General features: G+C 42.0%; 1 protein-coding gene across 2 annotated transcripts in view; it reads left to right on the top strand.

Moving 5' to 3' along the window:
• FLACC1 (flagellum associated containing coiled-coil domains 1) overlaps positions 1-20622 on the top strand; it is a 30383-nt gene extending 9761 nt beyond the window's left edge. For both annotated transcript variants that reach the window (XM_046659495.1, XM_046659494.1), the window contains 8 exons: positions 1874-1971; positions 3016-3068; positions 4741-4840; positions 6494-6597; positions 9765-9827; positions 19200-19289; positions 19418-19527; positions 20212-20622. In XM_046659495.1, coding sequence (XP_046515451.1) covers positions 1874-1971; positions 3016-3068; positions 4741-4840; positions 6494-6597; positions 9765-9827; positions 19200-19289; positions 19418-19527; positions 20212-20335 — 742 coding nt within the window. In that variant the 3' untranslated portion in view covers positions 20336-20622. The remainder of the gene's footprint in view (positions 1-1873; positions 1972-3015; positions 3069-4740; positions 4841-6493; positions 6598-9764; positions 9828-19199; positions 19290-19417; positions 19528-20211) is intronic.
• Positions 20623-20720: the final 98 nt, after the last annotated feature.

Here is a 20720-nt window from a genome sequence, read left to right as displayed (position 1 = left end):
TGGGGGAATGAGACACTGGTCTTTGGAGAGCAAGAGGGTTGGACATGAGGCCAATAAAATGTAGCACAGAGGTTATTCCTGGTTTTGCACTTTCTCATCGAATTATTTCATTTCAGTTATAATCTCCCTTTTTGTTGATTGCTGAGAAGAGCTATTCTTTGTTCTCTAGGAGATTTCTGTGGTAGACAGCTGTTATCTCAACCCAGCCTCCTCTTCCTCTTCCTCCTCCCCCTCCTCCTCCCCATCCTCCTCCTCCCCCTCCTCATCCTCCCCTCCTCCTCCTCCCCCTCCTTCTCCTCCTCCTCTATCTTCTTCTCCTCCTCTTCCTCCTCCTCCTCCTGTTTCTCTTCCTCTTCCTCCTCCTCTTTTTCCCCTTCTCTTTTTTCTCCCCCTCCTCCTTCTCCCCTCCTCCTCTTCCTCCTCCTCTTTCTCCCCCTTCTCCTCTTCCTCTTCCTCCTCCTCCTTTCCCTCCTTGTCTTCGTCCTTCCCCTCCTCCTCCTCTTCTTCCTCCTGTTCCTCTTCTCACCTCTACTCTCCCTGGCTGCTAGGTCAGGGCCTGGGCAAAAAGGGAACAAGGCATGGGAGGGGCAGGATGCAAAGCCACAAAGACAAACCATGAGGAAGTAGAGGAGGTGTGCTGTGTGTGTGGTGAGAAACCCACGAAATCCCCTTCTCACTCCCCGTGGGGCACCAGAGCAGCCCCAGACATCCTGGGGGAGAGAAGTCCTCCTGGTTCAGTCACAGACTTGCTTTTTTAAAAAAAATTTTAATTAATTAACTCATTTATTTTATAATAGACTTTATTTTTTAGTGCAGTTTTAGGCTCACAGTAAAATAGCACGTGAAGTACAGAGTTCCCATACACCCCCTAACACCACCCCCCCGCTACAATCTATGCCATCAGTGACACCCCACACCACCATGGTGCATTTGTTACAACTGATGAACCTACGCTGACATGTCATTAACACCCAAAGTCCCTAGTTCACTCCTGGTGTACATTCTGTGAGTTGGACTAATTTACAGTGACATGTATCCATCATTATACTATCATACCGAGTATTTTCACTGCCCTAAAAATCAACTGTGCTCTCCCCACTCACCCCTCCCTCCCCCAACTCCTGGCAACCGATCTTTTGACTGTCTCTGTAGCTGTGCCTTTTCCAGAATGTCATATAGTTGGAATCATATAGTGTGTAGCCTTTTCAAATTGGCCTTGTTCACTTACCAATATGTATTTAAGGTTCCTCCATGTCTTTTCCTGGTTTGGCGGCTCGTATAGCCTTTCATTTTCTTTTTAAAGACTTTATTTTTTCCTTTTTCTCCCCAAAGCCCCCCAGCACATATTTGTATATTCTTCATTGTGGGTCCTTCTAGTTGTGGCATGTGGGACGCTGCCTCAGCGTGGTTTGATGAGCAGTGCCATGTCCGCGCCCAGGATTCGAACCAACGAAACACTGGGCCGCCTGCAGCAGAGTGTGCAAACTTAACCACTTGGCCATGGGGCCAGCCCCCGTATAGCCTTTCATTTTAATGCTCATCTTGAGCAGTGGAATGGAGGCTGGAGAGACCCTGAGCTCTAAAATTATCCGGGGCGCTAATGCAGCCCATGGTTTCCCAAGAGAGATATAAGCAAAGACTGTGCTGTGAGGGCAGTCTATGGCCCTGATTGGCTTTATTCAAAAGAGTGGTTGGTGAAAACAGCGGTCTTCTCACCCTTTTCTGGATGGATGCCAGGAGAATGCATCAGGGAGCAAGGGTCCTGCAGCCTGCCCCCTGTGCGAGGGAGGGGAGGTGGGAAGGGGTAAATCTGACAGCTCAGCTCTGGACTTCTTTGCACTGATGACTGTGGCCTTCCCCCGGGGTCCCACAGGAAGCTCAAAGAGGCCCACGCAGCAGAGCTCACTGAGTTGGAGAACAACTACAAAGCAGCCTTGAGGGCGGAGAAGTTGGCTGCCCAGGAGAAACTAGGTATGACCGGGACTGGGGAGAATGACCCTGGTAAAGGGGCGGGAGGCTGACCATGTGGGTCTCAGGCCAAGGGACTCCGCTGGCCATGGATGGGCTATGGCTAGGTTTTCACGGTTTCCTCCTAAAGCCCAAGGAGACAAGGTGATGGAGAATGAAACTGAAGAGGGAAACCTCGTCTACCAGTGTCTTTCCTAGGCCTGAAAGATGGAAGGGCCTGTGACCAACTTTTGGGATCTGAGCAAGTCCCTTAACCTCTTTGAGTTTCAGTTTCCCCATCTGGGAATTGAGGACAATAATACTTGCCTTTATCAGAGGGATAAGAATGTGAAGGCACTTTGTAAAGTACATCTCAGTGTTCTACAAATATAACACTATTGCAATTCAGCAAGTTTCCTCACCTGTGAAATGATGGTGTTTCATTCTATTCCAGCTGACACTATGATTCCTATGGTCCTGTAATCCATAAAGGTTGTGTTGGCCTTTAAGCCCACTGTTTATGCTGCCCTTGGGAAGGGCAGAGAGTGTACCCTTCAGAATTGTGAGTTTATAGACTGATCTCCACAGGGAGAAGGAGAAATGCTATAAGCTTCTCCCTTTCTTTTGCCTTACATTTTTTAAAGACAATATTTACACTTTGCTGACTTCTGAATTTTCTAAAGAGATGTATTGTTTTCAAAATCAATGCACACTAGGAAATGTTGTTTAAAAAGAGAGCAGCAGACGCATGCTGCAAGGTTTCGCTCATCTTTTTCTGCAGATATGGGTTTCTCCTGGGGGTTAGTTCTCAGACTTCATGTGCATCCAGATCATATTATGGACATATGCTGGGCCTCTCCTCTGAGACCCCGAGTCAGTGGGTTTAGAGTGGGGTCCAGGCATCTGAATTTCTGATGAGCTTCCACAGGGATTTCTGAGGCACACACGGTTCCACTGTACAGGGCCTGAGTCTGGGGTAGGGAAGGTATATAGGAAAGCTCACAGTTGAACTTGAAAACGTGCATTTCAGAGGTATAATGATGACCCTGTTGTTTTCCTTTTGTCCAGAGGAGATGCAAAAGGAGTATAAGTATTTGAAGAATATGTTTTATATGTATCAGGTAAGATTCGGAGCTCCTTGGTAGATTACGAGAGTAAGAGAAGCAAAGCTCCTTCCTGCTGATGACATTGGGATGAATCTAGAGCCCTTGCCCAGAAAATAATTTCCTGAGATTCCCAGCGTCCTTGGACCTCAGCAGCACTAGCTGCACCCGGAGAGAAGAGTGAACCTGCAGACTGTGATGGCTTCCACGAGTGACGAGTCAGTCACCCAGACCCTAAAGAAGGGCATTGGAAAATACGTTTGTGATTACAAAAGTAACACCTGCTCATTGTTTTTTGTTTTTTTTTAATGGCAATACAAAACCCAACAACAAAAAGAAAGAACTGTCTCTACCTCAAGACAGCCACTAATATCTGTATTTTGTAACATCTTTGATTCCTGTATAGTGCTAAGTCAAAAGGAGGAAACATGTAAAAGGCCTTTGAGACATTTGGCCCAGCTGCTATCCAGAAAGACTGGATCACTGTGTCTGTACCTGCCCCAGTCCCAAAGCAGAGCATGGGGGTCTCCAGCTATCTCAGAACACAACCCATGCATTTAATCGGCTAATTTGATGGAGGTGCAGAGAAAGAGAGTTAGGGCATGATTTCTTCCTAGGAGGATGGGAGTGAGAGATGGGGAGTAGACAGGGCAAGGGCTGAGGCAGAAAGCCCCCCTCTATGGTGACCAATTAGTCCTGGTTTGCCGGGACTTTCCTGGTTTTAGCACTGAAAGTCCGGAGCCCCAGGAAACAATTCAGTCTTGGCAAACAAAGGACCACCTCTGAAATTGTATTCTCCACTTACAATTTCAATTCTGAGCTTGTATCCAAAACTCATTTTCCACGATGTACCTTGATAGAGTCAGGGAGCGCGTCACAGAGTGGAGCTTGAGAGAAGCATCAGGGTGATGGGCAGGTAAGCACTCTCAGTTCCCTAGGTGCCCTTCGTGTTGGCTGCAGGCTGGGCCTCTCCAGAGCTTTGACCTCTATGGAAACCAAACTGCCCACCAGTCTCGAGAATGATGAGCAAGAACTTCTCTCTAAATGGCCACAGTTACAAATGAGGTCTGATGCTGGGCCCAGTGTGAATCCTGCTACTAACCTGGAGAGCAAGGGGGTCAGGGTCCCGAGAACTTACTGGCTGTGGCCAGATCCTGGGCCTTGCCCTCCTGCGGTTCCACCTCATGAGGTCCCAGCCAAACCCCAGGACTGGCATTGTGTTAGGCTTATTTAACCTCAGCTACAAAGGAAGTTAGCCTTGCTGAGGAAAAATGGACACTCTCTGAAAAACAGCCCATTGTTTTCTAAGTCTTCAAGTTAACTACTAGGCATTTCCCTGTTCATGTGCCGTTGAGTGATTGCTGATTCAGAGGGAGCTGGCCTGTGGGTCCCTCAGGGGCACCCTGCCTGTCTTCAAAGGAAGCCCAGTCCCACTGGGGCAAACGCCATGCACAGTTTGCCCTTGACATTTAGGGTTCGCAGGCTCTCAGGCGAGCTGGGCTAGAAGTTACCTTCCTCGGCCCCCGTGTTGTGGTCCCCTAGCAAGGGTCACAGGTGAGGGAAGCTGCATGGGGCCCAGAGCTGTGGGCGGGTGTGCAGTGCTGGGGGTCCAGCCCTGCTGTGAGTTTATGGCCTCTCCAGGTGTCCTTTCTCAAGAACCTTCTCTTCATAGTGTCTTGTGTCTCCACAGGACAGCATTTATGATGAGTTGGAAGATAAGTGGTCAAAGAAGAAGGCAGAATGGGAGAAGGATGAGAAGTTGGAGCGGGAAAAGATCCTGCTAAAGCAAAGTGAGTATGGAAACTTCTGACTTTCCGATGACAGGTGCACCAAAACACTGCCATTCAGCTTGGTCTCAACTTGAGGAGGGCAGCCTTGGTTTCAGTAAGGGTGATGGGCCACATGCCTGGACTCCTGAATACAAGGTGCCTGGAGTTTTCAAGGACGTGACAACAAAGATGGAGTCTTTTATGAAGTTCGGCCCCGGGGGTCTGAGCCTGCACCTTCCAAAACTCACTGGTTCCATGTTTGGCCATCAGGGACTGCAACAAGTTTTGGGGCATCTGTAGGAGTGTAGACTTATTATCTGGACACCAGTGACCCCAAAGTTCCAGAAAAAAATTCCTGAATTAGAGTTTCAAGTATTCAATTGTTTGGGGAAGGGCAATGCAATCCTATACTGTGAGCCTCTATATGCCCACACCCTCCAAAGGAAGCCTTGTTTGATTATATATACATATGACTATATATGGACGATTATTATATATATGATTGTATGTTGATTATATATACGATTATATTTATATGTAATTGAGCTATCATTGACATATAACTGTGCAAGTTTAAAATTCAACATGTTGATTTGGTACATTTATATATCGCTCTATATTTTTAATATTTCCCACGCTCAGCACAGACTTTAGATCACACAGCGTGCTCTATAGGTGACCCCTGAGCTTCTTTGTAAATGGAGAAAGGAGAGAGGGATTTACGGAGCCTCTGCTCCCCTACCTAGAGGACTAGTGGAGGCAGGAGTGGGGCCTCTCTAAACCTATTCCACATCCTGCCCTCATCCAGTTCATATCAGATTTCATTGGTTTTAACAAAATTACTCAATTAAACACAGATACTCCCTGGGAAAGTTAATCCTCAAGGCCATTCCTTCCCTGCTGGGGACTCTGGATTGTGAGAAGGCAACATGAGGACCCTGGAGTTAAGACTGGGGAATGGTGGAGCTGCCCCTGTTAGAGGCTTGACCTGGAATCCTGGTGCAGGATAGCCCAGCTCATCTCCCAGGCTCCTGGCTACTCATGTTACACTCATCCTATGTTGTCAAAGTCTAAGTTGAGATGTTATAACCAGTCTGGGATGAGCAGTCCTTAGCTGCTCATGGTGTAGCTCAGTGCAGACTTGTCCTGCAAGCCCAGGGGTTGCCTCCCTCTCCACCCCCAGCACTGCGAGGCTCAAGAAGAGGTTTGTGTTAGCCCTCACCTCTTCCTCCTGTTTAGTATTGGGGCTCTGCTGGCAGCTTCCCAAAATGGTTAAACTTACCTCTACCCCAGGGCTAAGTACAGAATAAATTTTATTGCTGGAAAAGTCACGTTAGCTGAGAGCTGTGCTTTAAGATAAGGATATCCAAGCAAGCATAGTGGTTACTTCACCAGAGGGAATGGACACAATAATAAGCAACGGATCCAAAGTAAACCACATGGAAAGAACCAGAGACATCAGAGGTCAATCCCAGAAGGTGATGTGATTAGAACCGCCACCGTGTTCACCCAGCTCTCGAGCATCTCCAGGTGAGCGTCAGGCGAACACGAGGCTGTAAGACCTTGAGTTTGACCCAGTCTGGAATTTCTGTTATCTTCAGATCCTCTAGTTTTCTCTCTGCCTCTGTTTTTCCCACATCTACACTGATATGTGATTTCTTCTCACCTCCACAGAACATAACATAACAAAGAAGTTTGAGTTAGAGTCGGAAGAAGAAAAGAAGAAAATCCAGGACTCCCACAGTGCCGTCTTTGAGAACTTCAACCGAGAGAAGGAGGTAACTGAGTGCAGAGGGCCTCAGGGGTGGGCCGTGCAGTCTTGGTGCGGCGCCCGGCCCCCAGGTGCGCCTGGGGATTAGGCGAGCTGTTTGTCTGCATGGGCATATTCCTCCTTTCCCAGCTGCCCTGGGAACACATGCAAGGAGGCTGATTGTCTGGTTGTCTTTTTCCTAGACAGTCTTACCACGGGGTTACTGGGACAAAAATTGTAATTAACAGGAAATAATAAAATGCTAACCATATACAGAGCCTGAAATTCCCTATTTTGCCAAAATCCCGGTCTCCGAATGTCCTTTCATCCTTGTAGTTGAAGAGAAAGGGCATTGTTGTAAACTAAACTAAGCAAATGAGGGTTAGCTACTCGTGTTGGTCACTCCTGCACAACCTCAACACTGATACCAGGTTATAATGAAAGCAGGTCTCAGCCGAATCCTACCGAATACGTGGACATTTGCTAAACAGATGTGTGTTAGCAAGCAGGTCCCAAGCAGTCACACCACCAGCTCTCTGAGCTTTTCAGTGCATGAAAGATTCATCAGAGCTACACACGGTGGTTAGTACAGAGGTCGGACTCTAACTGTGGTACTCAGCATCAGGCAACCGGGGCTCCTCCTAAGCAGCACACAGGAGCACTTAGGAGTCCAGTCTTAGATCCATCCCTAAGTGCACAGGCTACAGGCTTTGTTAGATCCTTGCACCCTTTACATGCCAAGTGGAGAGTGACTCTAAAATATTTTAGATATCTTGAATATTCCATGTTTAAGAGCCCATTTGTAACCATCATGCTAATTGAAAAGCTGCTAATTTCACCAATAAAGGCCCATTTCCAGCATTCACTATGTTGTTGAACAAAACAATAATGAGGAGATGAGGCGTGCTCTGCCGAATGCCTAGTGCTCCTGCAGTCTGGAGAGCTCAGACGTCTGAATAGAAGTAGCAGGTCCTCTAGTGGGGAGAGATTTGATCATCTGATACATCGTCCTCCCTCTGATTTTCTGTCTGGTGATGCTGACTATAAATCTGTGAATGGGTACCCTGTCTCTCTCTCTCTCTCTCTCTCATTAAGGTATAATTACACTTAGCAAAATGCACGGATATGAAGTATATGGTTGGAGGAGTTTTGAAAAATGTTTACATCTGTATAACCAACACCCAAATCGAGATCTAGAACATTTCATCAACCCAGAAAGCACTCTGTGTTCCTTTCCAGTTAAACCCTATCTTCCTCAAAACCTGCCCCAAGAAAACCACTCTTTCAAATCCCACCACCATAGACTAGTTTTACTTGCTTGTAAACTTCACATAAATGGAATCATACAGTATATGCTCTTTTGTGTATAACTTCTCTTCCTTCAATATAATGTCTGTGAAATTTATCCATTTGTTGTTCATATCAGTCATCTCTTCCTTTTTTATTGCTCAGTAGTATTCCTTTATAGGAATATCACACAATGTATTTACCATTTTCCTGGTTTTGGAGGTTTGAGTTGTTCCCATTTTTTGTCTTTTACAAATAAATCTTCTATAAGCACCCCTGTACAAGGATTTTTGTAGACACACGCTTTCGTTTCCCTTGGGTAAACACCTAGGAATGCTGTTACTGGGCCCTTGGGCAGGTGTAGGTTTAACTTTACAAGAAATTGCCAAGCTATTTTCCACAGCAGTTGCACCATTTTACCCTTGCATCTTTAATATATGAGAATTCCAGTTCCTCCATATCACCACAGCAACCAGTATTGCCAATCTTTTAATTTTGGCTATGCCAGTGGGTATGAAATGGTATTTCATTATGGTTTTAGTTTCCTTGATAACTAGTTATGTTGGGCAATTTGTCATATGCTTATTGGACCATTTCTGTTTTCTTTGGTGAAGTGTCAGTTCAAGTTTTTTGCCATTTGGAAAATCTTGGTTTATTTATCTTTTTGTTATTGATGTCTAGGAGTACTTTTTATACAATGGATGCAAGTTCTTTGTCAGATATATATGTTGTGAATTCTGTCTCCCAGCCTGTGGTTTGCCTTTGCATTTCGCTCACGTTGTCTTTCAATGTGTAGAAGTTTGTAATTTTGATCAAAGTCAAATTATCAATATTTTCCCTTTTGTGATTATAGCTTTTTGTGTTCTTTCTATGAAATTGTTGCCTATTCCAAGGACACAAAGATATCTATTTTTTTAAAAACTTCATAACTTTAGCTTTTATGATTCTATGATCCATTTTAAGTAATCATTGTGCACGGAGTTAGGTAGAGGTCATAGGTCATTTTTTTCCATATGGATATCAAGTTGTTCCAGAATGATTTGTTGAAAAAACTTTCCTTTTCCAGTGAGTTTCGTTGGTGTCTTTGATGTCTTTAGGGAGTGCGGGGGACTCTCTATTCTGTTCCATTCAACTATTTGCCTATACTTGGGTCAAAAACACATTGTCTTAATTACTGTAGCTTGAAATCAGGGAGTGAAAATCTTCCAACTTTACTCTTGTTTTTCAAGATTGTTTTGCCTCTTCTAGATCCTTTGTATTTCTATTTAAATTTTAGAATTATCTTGGCAAGAAAGCCTGCTGGTATTTTGACTGGGATTGCATTGACTATAAAGTTCAGTCTGTGGAGAATTGGGTATTTAACAGTGTTGAATCTATACACTAACAAGAAAAGTCTTTCATGAAAATATAATTTCTTTTAATATTTGTCAATGTGGGGGCTGGCCCTGTGGCTGAGTGATTAAATTTCCACATGTTCTTCACTTCAGCAGCCCAGGTTCTTGGGTTCGGATCCCAGGTGCAGACCTACTCCACTCATCAGCCATGCTGTGGCAGCAACCCACATATAAAGTAGAGGAAGATTGGCACAGATGTTAGTTCAGGCCTAATCTTCCTCAAGCAAAAAAAAAACAAAGAGGATTGCCAATGGATGTTAGCTTGGGGTGAGTCTTCCTTACAAAAAGAAAAAAGAAAAAAAATATTTGTCAATGTACTAAGGTTGAACATGAGTAAGATTTTTATTATTTAACGTCACACATCATATAATTAGTTTGTAATATGTACTTCATTAAACCTATATCTAAACTTTGGTGAATATTATATTCCTGAATCCTATTTTGGCTTTCTTAATTTTCTGAAAGAAGCGCCAGAACCCCAGTGCTGACCTTTTCCCCAAAAAATTATTTTTAGGAGCTCTTGAAACAACATGAAAGGGACACCTTGCAATTAGAGGAGCTGAGAAAGACCAAAGAGGTAAACTTTTTTATTTTTCCTGTGGAATTAGCATCTTACAAGTACGTTGGTAAAATAATATACCCTCAATAAAGTGGAATCTATGATAATTTTCCTAAAACCAATAAAAAATGGAAGACCTAAAGCTGAGTTTGCTGGATTCAAGAAGTCAAAAAGGATTTTAGAACTATCATAAAACGAAGCCCTTGGTGCCTTTTTAGAGCCAAATTTGAACAAATGCATGAGCAATATACTGTGTGATCTTCAGTGTCAAGTGCCTTTCATTTCTAGTAAGTCTCAAACTACAGAAGGGCCCTGAATGGCAAAATACCTGATTCTTCCCTTTAAGTTCTGAAAAGTACAATACTGCCCCCAGAAACTCTGACTCCAAGACTCTCCTTAGGGCTGGCCCCGTGGCTGAGTGGTTAAGTTCACGCGTTCCGCTGCAGGCAGCCCAGTGTTTCGTTGGTTCGAATCCTGGCCGTGGACATGACACTGCTCATCAAACCACGCTGAGGCAGCGTCCCACATGCCACAACTAGAAGGACTCACAACAAAGAATATACAACTATGTACTGGGGGGATTTGGGGAGAAAAAGGAAAAAAATAAAATCTTTAAAAAAAAAAAAAAGACTCTCCTTAAAACTCACCCCCCACATCCTCCTCAAGGAACTCTCTTCTTCTGGGACAAATTATGGCACTTTCATGTGGGAGACACCTGAAGGGAAAATGTTCAAACCCACAAGCTGCCTTGTGCTTCTCCTTTCACTGGGAATTTAATTTGGGTCCAGAATGGTCAAGTTTGGGAAAAGATTAGCCATTCTGAAAGTACGGGATGATATCTAGGAGCCCAGGCAAGGCTTCAGCGCTGTTGGGCACACCGACCACGATATTCTACAAGGTGAAGGAATGAGCAAGGTAGACCCAGTGAATCATAATAACTGCTTCCATGAGCTTGTCTACAAAGCGTATCATTTGTGTCATTTCTGGGTCTCTCTTTTTTTTTATTGTGGTAACATTGGTTTATAACATTATATAGATTTCAGATGTACATCATTATATTTAGGTTTCTGTGTAAATTACATCATGTTCTCCACCCAAAGACTAATTACCATCCATCACCACACATGTGAGCCTAATCACCCCTTCCACCCTCCCTCCCTCCCCCCTTGCCCTCCAGTAACCACCAGTCCCATCTCTGCCTCTCTGTGATCGTTCCTTGCTGCTTTCATCTTCTGAGTGAGATCGTACAGTATTTGACTTTCTCCCTCTGACTTATTTCAGTTAGCATAACACCCTCAAGCTCCATTCATGTTGTCACAAATGGCCAGATTTCTTGGTTTCTTATGGCTGAGCAGTATTCCATTGTATATATATACCACATCTTCTTTATCCATTCATCCCTTGGTGGGCATTTAGGTTGCTTCCAAGTCTTGGCTATTGTGAATAGTGCTGCAATGAACATAGGTGTGCATTTATCTTTACAAGTTCATGTTTTCATGTTCTTTGGATAAATACCCAGCAGTGGAATAGCTGGATCACATGGTAGATCTATTCTTAATTTTTTGAGGAATCTCCATATTGTTTTCCAGTGTGGCTGCACTAGTTTGCACTCCTACCAGCAGTGTACGAGGGTTTCCTTCTCTCCACATCCTCTCCAACACTTGTTGTTTCCTGTCTTAATTATAGCCATTCTGACCAGAGTGAGGTGATATCTCATTGTAGTTCTGATTTGCATTTCCCTGATAGTTAATGATGTTGAACATCTTTTCATGTGTCTGTTGGTCATCTACATATCTTCTTTGGAGAAATGTCTATTCAGATCTTTTGCCCATCTTTTAATTGGGTTGTTAGTTTTTTTGTTGTTCTTTATATATTTTGGATATTAACCCCTTATCAGATATATGGTTTGCAAACATCTTCTCACAATTGTTAGATTGTCTTTTCCTATTGTTGATGGTTCCCTTTGCTGTGCAGACGATCTTTAGTTTGATGTAGTCCCATTTGTTTTTGTTTTTTGTTTTCTTTTGTTTCCCTTGCCTGGTCAGACATGGTACTTGAAAATATGTTGCTAAGATCGATGTCAAAGAGCGTACTGCCTATGTTTTCTTCTAGAACTTTCATGATTTCAGGTCTTACATTCAAGTATTTAATCCATTTTGAATTTTTGTATATGGTATAAGATAATAGTCTACTTTCATTCTTTTGCATGTGGCTGTTCAGTTTTCCCAACACCATTTATTGAAGAGACTTTCTTTTCTCCATTCTATGTGCCTGGCTCCCTTGGTGAAGATTAGCTGTCCATAGATGTGTGGGTTTATTTCTGGGCTCTCGATTCTGTTCCATGGACTTTTGTGTCTGTTTTTGTGCCAGTACCATGCTGTTTTGATTACTATAGCTTTCTAGTATATTTTGAAATCAGTGACTATGACACCTCCAGCTTTGTCCTTTTTCCTCAGGATTCCTTTGGCTTTTCAAGGTCTTTCGTTGTTCCATATAAATTTTAGGATTCTTTGTTCTATTTCTGTGAAAAATGTTATTGGAACTTTGATAGGGATTGCATTGAATCTGTAGATTGCTTTAGGAAGTATGGACTTTTTAACTATGTTAATTCTTCCAGTCCAAGAGCACAGAATATCTTTCCATTTCTTTGTGTCTTCTTCACTTGCTTTCAACAATGTTTTATGGTTTTCAGTGTGCAGATCTTTCATCTCCTTGGTTAAGTCTATTCCTACATATTTTATTCTTTTTGTTGCAATTTTAAATGAGATTGTATTCTTAATTTCTCTTTTTGCTACTTCGTTGTTAGTGCATAAAAATGCAACTGATTTTTATATCTTGGTTTTATATCCTGCAACTTTACCTTATTCATTTATTATTTCTAAAAGTTTTTTACTGGATCCTTTAGAGTTTTCTCTATGTAAAATCATGTCATCTGCAAATAGTGACAGTTTCACTTCTTCCTTTTCATTTTGGATCCCTTTTATTTCCTTTTCTTGACTAATTGCTCTGGCTAGGACTTCCAACACTATGTTAAATAAACGTGGTCAAAGTGGGCTTCCTGCCTGGTTCCTGTTCTTATAGGGGTAGTTCTCAATTTTTCTCCATTGAGGATGGTATTAGCTGTGGATTTGTCATATATGACCTTTATTATGTTGAAGTACTTTCCTTCTATACCCATTTTATTCAGAGTGTTTTAGCATAAATGGATGCTGTATCTTGTCAAATGCTTCCTCTGTATCTGTTGAGAAGATCATGTGAATTTTAGTCCTCATTTTGTTGATGTGGTGTATCATGTTGAATGATTTGCGGATGTTGAAACATCCCATCCCCCTGGAATAAATCCCACTTGATCATGGTGTATGATCTTTTTAAGGTGTTGTATTGGATTTGCTAGTGTTTTGTGGAGGATTTTTGCATCGATGTTCATCAGTGATATTGGCCTGTAATTTTCGTTTTTTTCTTGTCCTTGTCTGGTTTTGGTATCAGGGTAATATTGGCCTCATAGAATGAGTTAGGAAGTTTCCCCTCCTCTTCAATTTTTTGGAACAGTTTGAGAAGGATAGGTATTAAGTTTTCTTGGAATGTTTGGTAGAATTCACTAGAGAAGCCATCTGGCCCTGGACTTTTATTTTGGGGGAGGTTTTTGGTTACTATTTCAATCTCCTTACTGGCCTATTCAAATTTCTATTTCTTCTTGATTCAGTTTTGGAAGGTTGTATGATTCTAGGAATTTATCCATTTCTTCTAGATTATCCAGTTTGTTGGTGTATAGCTTTTGATAGTATTCTCTTATAATCTTTTTGTAATTCTGAGGTGTCTGTTGTAATTTCTCCTCTTTCATTTCAGATTTTATTTATTTGAGGCTTCTCTCTTTTTTTCTTGGTGAGTCTGGCTAAAAGTTTGTCAATTTTGTTTATCTTTTCAAAGAACTAGCTCTTGGTTTCATTGATTTTTTCTATTGTTTTTTGAATCTCTATTTCATTTATTTCTGCTCTGATTTTTATTATTTCCTTCCATGTACTGATTTTGGGCTTTGTTTGTTCTTCTTTTTCCAGCTCCTTTAGGTGCACTGTTAGATTGTTTATGAGATTTTTCTTGTTTGTTGAGGTAGGCCTGTGTTGCTTTAAACTTCCCTCTTAGAACTGCTTTTGCTGTATCCCATAAATTTTGGCATGTCGTATTTTCATTTTCATTGTCTCCAGGTATTTTTTTTATTTTTCCTTTGATTTCTTCATTGACCCAATTGTTTCTCAGTAGCATTTTGTTTAATCGCCACATATTTGTGTCTTTTCTGATTTTCTTCCTATAGTTGATTTCTAGTTTCATACAGTTGTGGTCAGAAAAGATGCTTGGTATTATTTCAGTCTTCTTAAATTTATTGAGACTTGTTTTGTTACCTAATATTGATCAATCCTGGAGAATGTTCCATGTGCATTTGAAAAGAATATGTATTCTGCAGTTTTGGGATGGAATGTTCTGTATATATCTACTAAGTCTATCTGGTCAAATGTGTTGTTTAAGGGCAAGGTTTTTCTTACTGATCTTTTGTTTGGATGATCTATCTGTTGGTGTAAGTGGAGAGTTAAAATTCCTGACTATTATTGTGTTACTAACTATTGCTCCTTTTATGCCTGTTAATAATTTCTTTATATATTTAGGTAATCCTATGTTGGGTGCCTAGATATTTACAAGTGTAATATCCTCTTGTTGGATTGTTCCCTTTATCATTTTGTAGTGCCCTTCTTTTCTCCTGTTACAGTTTTTGTTTTAAAGTCTATTTTGTCTAATAAAAGTATTGCTACCTCAGCTTTCTTTTCATTGCCATTTGCATGAAGTATCTTTTTTCATCCCTTCACTTTCAGTTTGTGAGTGTCTTTAGGTCTGAAGTGTTTCTCTTGTATGCAGCAAATATATGGGTCTTATTTTTTTATCCAACCAGCCACCCTATGCCTTTTGATTGGAGCATTCAGTCCATTGACATTTAAAGTAGCTATTGATAAGTATGTACTTATTGCCATTTTGTTACTTTTTTCTGGGTGTTTTAGTAGCTCTTCTCTGTTCCTTTCTTCTTCTCGTGCTCTCTTTCCTTGTGGTTTGATGGCTTTCTTTAGTATTGTGTTTGAGTTGCTTTCTCTTAATTTTTTGTATACTTATTATAGGTTTCTGGCTTGTGATTACTGTGAGGGTCATTTTTAATAACCTAAGTATATAGAAATCTATATTGAGTTGGTGGTCTCTTTAGTTTGACCTCTTTCTAAAAGCTCTACTCCTTTACACCCCACCTCCCACATTTTATGTTTTTGATATCGTATCTAATATCTTTCTTTGTGTGTGTGTATTCGTTACCCTCTTATCATGGAAATAGGTAATTTTAGTACTTTTGTCTTTTGCACTTCATATTATCTTCATAGGTGATTGATCTGCTACCTTTACTGTATTTTTGCCTTTACCATTGATTTTATTGCTTTTTTTATATATATAATTTTTCTTAATCCTATTTGTGATCTTCTCTTTCCTACTTAAATAAGTCCCTTTAGCATTTCTTGTAAGACTGGTTTCTTGGTGATAAACTCCTTTAATTTTTGCTTATCTGGGAAACTCTTTCTCTCTCCTTCCATTTTGAATGATAACCTTGCTGGGTAGAATATTCTTGGCCGTAGGTTTTTTCCTGTCAGCACTTTAAATATATTATGCCATTCCCTTCTAGCCTGTAAGGCTTCTGCTGAGAAGTCAGCTGAGAGCATTATGGGCTTTCCTTTGTATGTAACTTGTTGCCTTTCTCTTGCAGCTTTTAGGATTCTCTCTTTATTTTTAATTCTTGACATTTTAATTATAATGTGTCTTGGTGTGGGCTTCTTTGAGTTTATCTTGTTTGGTGTTCTCTGTGCATCCTGTACCTGGATGTGTGTTTTCCTCCTTAGGTTAGGAAAGTTTTCAGCTATTATTTCCTCAAATAGATTATCTGCCCCTTTGTCTCTCTCTTCTCCTTCTGAGACACCTATAATATGAATGTTAGTGTGCTTGATGTTGTCCCAGAGGTCCCTTAGACTATTGTTGTTCTTTTTATTTTTTATTTGTTCAGCTTGGGCGATTTCCTCTAGCCTTTCATCCAGCTCACTGATCCATTTTTCTGTATTATCTTCTCTGATATTGAATGCCTTTTGTGAATTTCTCATTTCCAGTATTGTAGTCTTCATTTCTGATTGGTTCTTTATATTTGCCAATTCTTTGTTGACATTCTCACTGAGTTCATCCATTCTCTCAAGACCAGTGAGCATCCTTATGACTTTTTGTTTGAACTCTTTGTCAGGTAGATTGTTTATATCTGTTTCATTTAGCTCTTTTTCTGGGGTTTTGTCCTGTTCCCTACTTGAAATGTATTCCTTTGCCTCCTTATTTTGCTTCTTTCTCTATACTTATATCTACATAGTAGGTAGGTCAGCTAAGTCTCCCGATCTTGGAGAGACTTTATGGTCTTGGAGTGGCCTTAATGTAAGAGATGTCTTATGAGACCCAGCAGTGTGCTTTCCTCTCGTCACCAGTTCCAAATGTTCCAGGAGTGACCCCTGTGTGGGCTACGTGTTTCCTTCTGTTTGACAGGGTTGCTCTTGCTGTAGGTGCCCAGGGAGACTAGGCTGTCCCTCTGGCCAGCAGGTTGTAATGCTCAGCTGCATGTGGCTGCTATGGTCCCTTCAGTCACTTTATCAGGCATGAGGAGCCCCAGCACAGTTGGCTGCAAGGTCTAATAGCACATTCCTGTTGCAGTTTTTCTGTTAAGTGAGTAGGCCCCCAGCATGGCTGGTTCCTAGGCTCAGGGGCTTACAATTGCTATAGGCCACCAGCCTGCAAGGCTATTGTCAGCTCTCTCAGGATTGCAGGAGAGTGGGACTGGCCCCAGGCATGGGAACACCCAATTGTTTCAGGCTTTGGGAGGTGGGGCCAATCCCTTGTATGGCTATTTGAGACGCATAAGTCTTCTGCAGCTAATGAGCCCCACTGCCCACAGGACCACACACATTGTCAACACAGTCCTGCCCTGTGCACATACCCCAAGCCCCTGAAGTAGACCCAGTCACCCCACTGCAAAGGCCTCATATGCTCTACCAACACCTTAGATGCTTGACCTGCTCCTTGTGCATGCCCTGTCCCACAGAGGTGGACCCCCTCACCTGGCTGCAGAGGATCCGGGCACCCTGCCTATGCTCGCCCACAAGTTGCCTGAGAGCTTGCTGTTGGGTGGGGCCAGTCCCTTGAGTGGGCTGCCTGCCCTGGCTGAACTAGATTAAATTGGTGCTCTAGTGGGTGTGGTAGACCCCTGGGCTAACAGGCCAGGGGAAGAACTCCAGTGGCTCTGCCAGCATCTGTGTCAGTATGCCTGTACTAGATCACATAATGGCTGCCACCAATGTCTCAGTCCCTGGAGAGGTCTCACCTCTCACTGAGATGCATCTGGGTCTCTTTCTATTAATTGATTTTGCTCCTGGTTTATGGTCATATTTTCTTGTTTGTTTGCATGCCTGATAATTTTTTGATTGGATGCCAGCCAGGGTGAAGTTTACCTTTTTGGGCATTGAATATTTTTGTATTCCTTTAAGTGTCATTGAGCTTTGTTCTGGGATTCAGTTAAGTTACTTGGAAATAGTTTGATCTTTTCAAACTTTGTTTTTAAGCTTTATTAGGCAGAATTAAAGCAGTCTTTAGGGCTAATTTTTCCCCACTACTGAGATAACATCCTTCTGAGTAGTGTACCCAATACTCTGTGTATTAGAAGAGTTTTTCTACACTGACTGATGGGAATATGATCTATTCCCAGTCCTGTGTTGTCCCCAGAGATTGTTCCACCTGCTTCATGCTGGTGGTTCTTTCCCCCTACCTCATCTCCCTCTATTTCTTCTCCTCCATCACACCACTCCAGTGGCACTGGACTTCTTGCTGTTTCTTTAACAGGCCAGGATGCTCCCACTTTGGGCTCTTTGCACTTTATATTCTCTGTTCCTGGAAATCTCTTTTCCATATACTCACATGGCTAACTTCCTTACCTCTTTCTGGTGTTTGCTCAATTGCTGCCTTCTCAGGAGCTACTCTATTTAAAGGCTCAACAATCTGCCCGCACTTCCTTTCCCTATTTTATTTTTCTACACAGACTTATAATCATCTAACCTGATAAACTCAGTGAAAGCACGGGTTTTTGTCTATTTTTTTTACTACTAATCCCAAACTTCTAGAACAGTGCCTGGCACATCATAGACATCCAGTAAATAGCAATTGATTTTTTGAATGAATAAATAAATGAAAGAATGCAAAATGATCCAGTACAATGCTTTGCACAATGCAGTTGCAGTAAGTCATGGTACCTCTCCGGTTTGTACATCTTGGGAAGATGCTTTTTACATGAGAAGCGCTCCAAGGACATGTAGGAATTCAATGGGGCTGACACCTGAAAGTGGAGACCCATCTGGTCCGTTGTCGTAGTCTCTTCAGCATCTATCTGAAGTAGATCCCACACTTATCCCTTCCCTGCTCTTATACGGCATCCTCGGTTTGTTTTCAATTTATTATTCTAATTATTTTATTTACTTTTATTTATTTTATTTACATTTCTCTCACTAGAATGTATCCCCATAAGAGCAGGAATTATATCTGCATTGTTCATCATAATATTCCTGGTGCTTAATACAGTAGTAGGTTTTTTCCTAATTAACAGACTATTTTTTAAAGCAGTGTTAGTTTTACTGAAAAATTAAGCACAAAAGTACAGAGATTTCCCATATACTCCCCTGTCACCCACACAATTTCCTCCATTATTAACATCTTGCATTTGAGTGGTACATTTGTTACAGTTGATGAACCAATATTGATGCATCATTTTTAACTGAAGCCCATAATTTACATTAGTTTGCTCTTTGTGTTGTACATTCTATAGGCTTTGTCAAATGCATCATGCCATTTATCCACCACTGCAGTATCGTATAGAATAGTTTCTCTGCCCTAAAAATCCTCTGCCCTCCACCTATTCATCCTTTGCTTCCTTTCCCAGCCCTTGGCAACCATTGATCTTTTTATTGTCTCTATGGTTTTGCCTTTTCTGGAATGTCATATAGTTGGAATCTGTAGTAGATATTTAACAAATATTTGTTTAATGAATAAATGATTGGTAACTGCTGTGGCAACCAATGTGAGCTCTGCTGAGGGCTGGCTCTGGGGGAGTGACAGAGGAGGCTGTAGATGGGCAAGACATACAGAGGGTAGAATTAACAGGGCAGAGCGCCCGAATGGTGCAGGAATGAGTAGCTAAAGTTAATGCTTCACATTCTTGTCCCAGTGCCCCAGAGAAGAGAATAAATGGGTAAACACTGTCATGATGTCCTGAAGCAATTTCTTCTTACATAGGTCATAGAGGAAGAGTTGCACACACAAGCTCTTATCCTAGAATCACTTAACGCAACCCTCTACCAAACCCAGATGGAACTCCAGAAAGAGGTGAGTCCTGGCTGGGGTCGGGGTGGGACTCTGAGGGAGAAACCCGGGTCGGTGCAGCCCTGCCGTGCAGCTCTGCTCTGGGAGACTCTGGTTTGGGAAAGACAGCTATTGCAATTTATGTCTTTCAGAAAGCTGTGGTGGGAAATCTAGAGAAAAAACTCCAGGCCAAGCTTGCTGAAGCTGAAGAGAAGTTTAAATATACCATACAACTCCTGACCGAAGAAAACATTCATCTAAGGTGAAAGGATGCTTTTCAAAGAGACATGGCTGCATTATCTTTAAAAATGGGAGGGATTTCCATGGGGAATCGGTGAAGAGCCCAGGGATTCCCTGATGAAGTCAAGACACAGGCATTTTCGGGACAGAGATGTTCCCTCTGAGCCTGGCCACAGAAGTTACCTGCTGAGGTCCGACCGTTCATTTGAAGTGGTGCTGGGCTGTGTCTAGACTCCTCTCCCTTAACTATGTCTTAGTTTTTTGCAAAACTACACAGGAGATTTATCTGAGAGTCTCTGAGTTTATTCAGTTCTGTGACTGAGGATTATTTTTCAGCCCATCTCCCCTGAGAGTGTAGACGGTCATGTGTCCACGGTTGGCCCTTGGATGCAGCTGCATCTGGTACCTGTGGAAATCAGCTTCAGGTCAGAAATTATTCTGTTACCTGAAGCTGCGTGTCAATTGAAATAAATTCTGGTCAACACTTTAATAAAGGGCAGTTATTCATTGTGTTAATTTAGGAGAAAATTCCTCATATGGGAATTTGGGCACCCAAATATCATATCTCAGTAAATTCACAACCATTGCAAGGAATGAGTGACCCTGTCTCCCGTGAGGGAATGAAGTCGTGTTTCTCTCCCCCAGGTACCTCCCACCCCTTCCTACCCTTCGAGTCTACAGTGATACATCTTCTCTTTCTTTATAGGCAAAAGATAATTGCCAAGAATGAAGAAATTTATCAACGATATGGGAGATCACCTTCCCTTACTGTTTATGAGGAAGATTCTGACACTGTAGAAGATGGTAGCAAAAAAAGACAAGAATCATGAGCAGAGAAGTTGTTCTCTGTCGCCAAGGATGGTAGGAACCCCTTCTCTGTGGGCCTAGAGAACTGCTGTGAGGTTTCTTTGAGAAATGCATATGGTGAGTTTAGTTCTTGGGTTGCTTTGATTGTATTTGTCTTTTCACAATCTGCTTCCCTCTGAGTGGTCTGGAATGTACGAATGCTTATCTCAATTACATAGATTTTCATGACTCTTCGTTGAAGAGTGATGTTCTTAATAGCTGGAGCTGAGCTTTCTCTGGGCTTTGTACTATTTTCTCTTTCCCTTTTACATGTTTTATTGTTAAGACACTGAGCTGAAGAACTTCTTCCTATTAAATGTTGACTACATTTTGTGGTGTACCTTTTGTCCCCCTGGCGCTTTTAGCTAG

The sequence above is a fragment of the Equus quagga genome, chromosome 4 (genome assembly GCF_021613505.1).
Source record: "Equus quagga isolate Etosha38 chromosome 4, UCLA_HA_Equagga_1.0, whole genome shotgun sequence".
NCBI lineage: Eukaryota > Metazoa > Chordata > Mammalia > Perissodactyla > Equidae > Equus > Equus quagga.
This window is presented reverse-complemented; position numbering and strand designations above follow the sequence as displayed.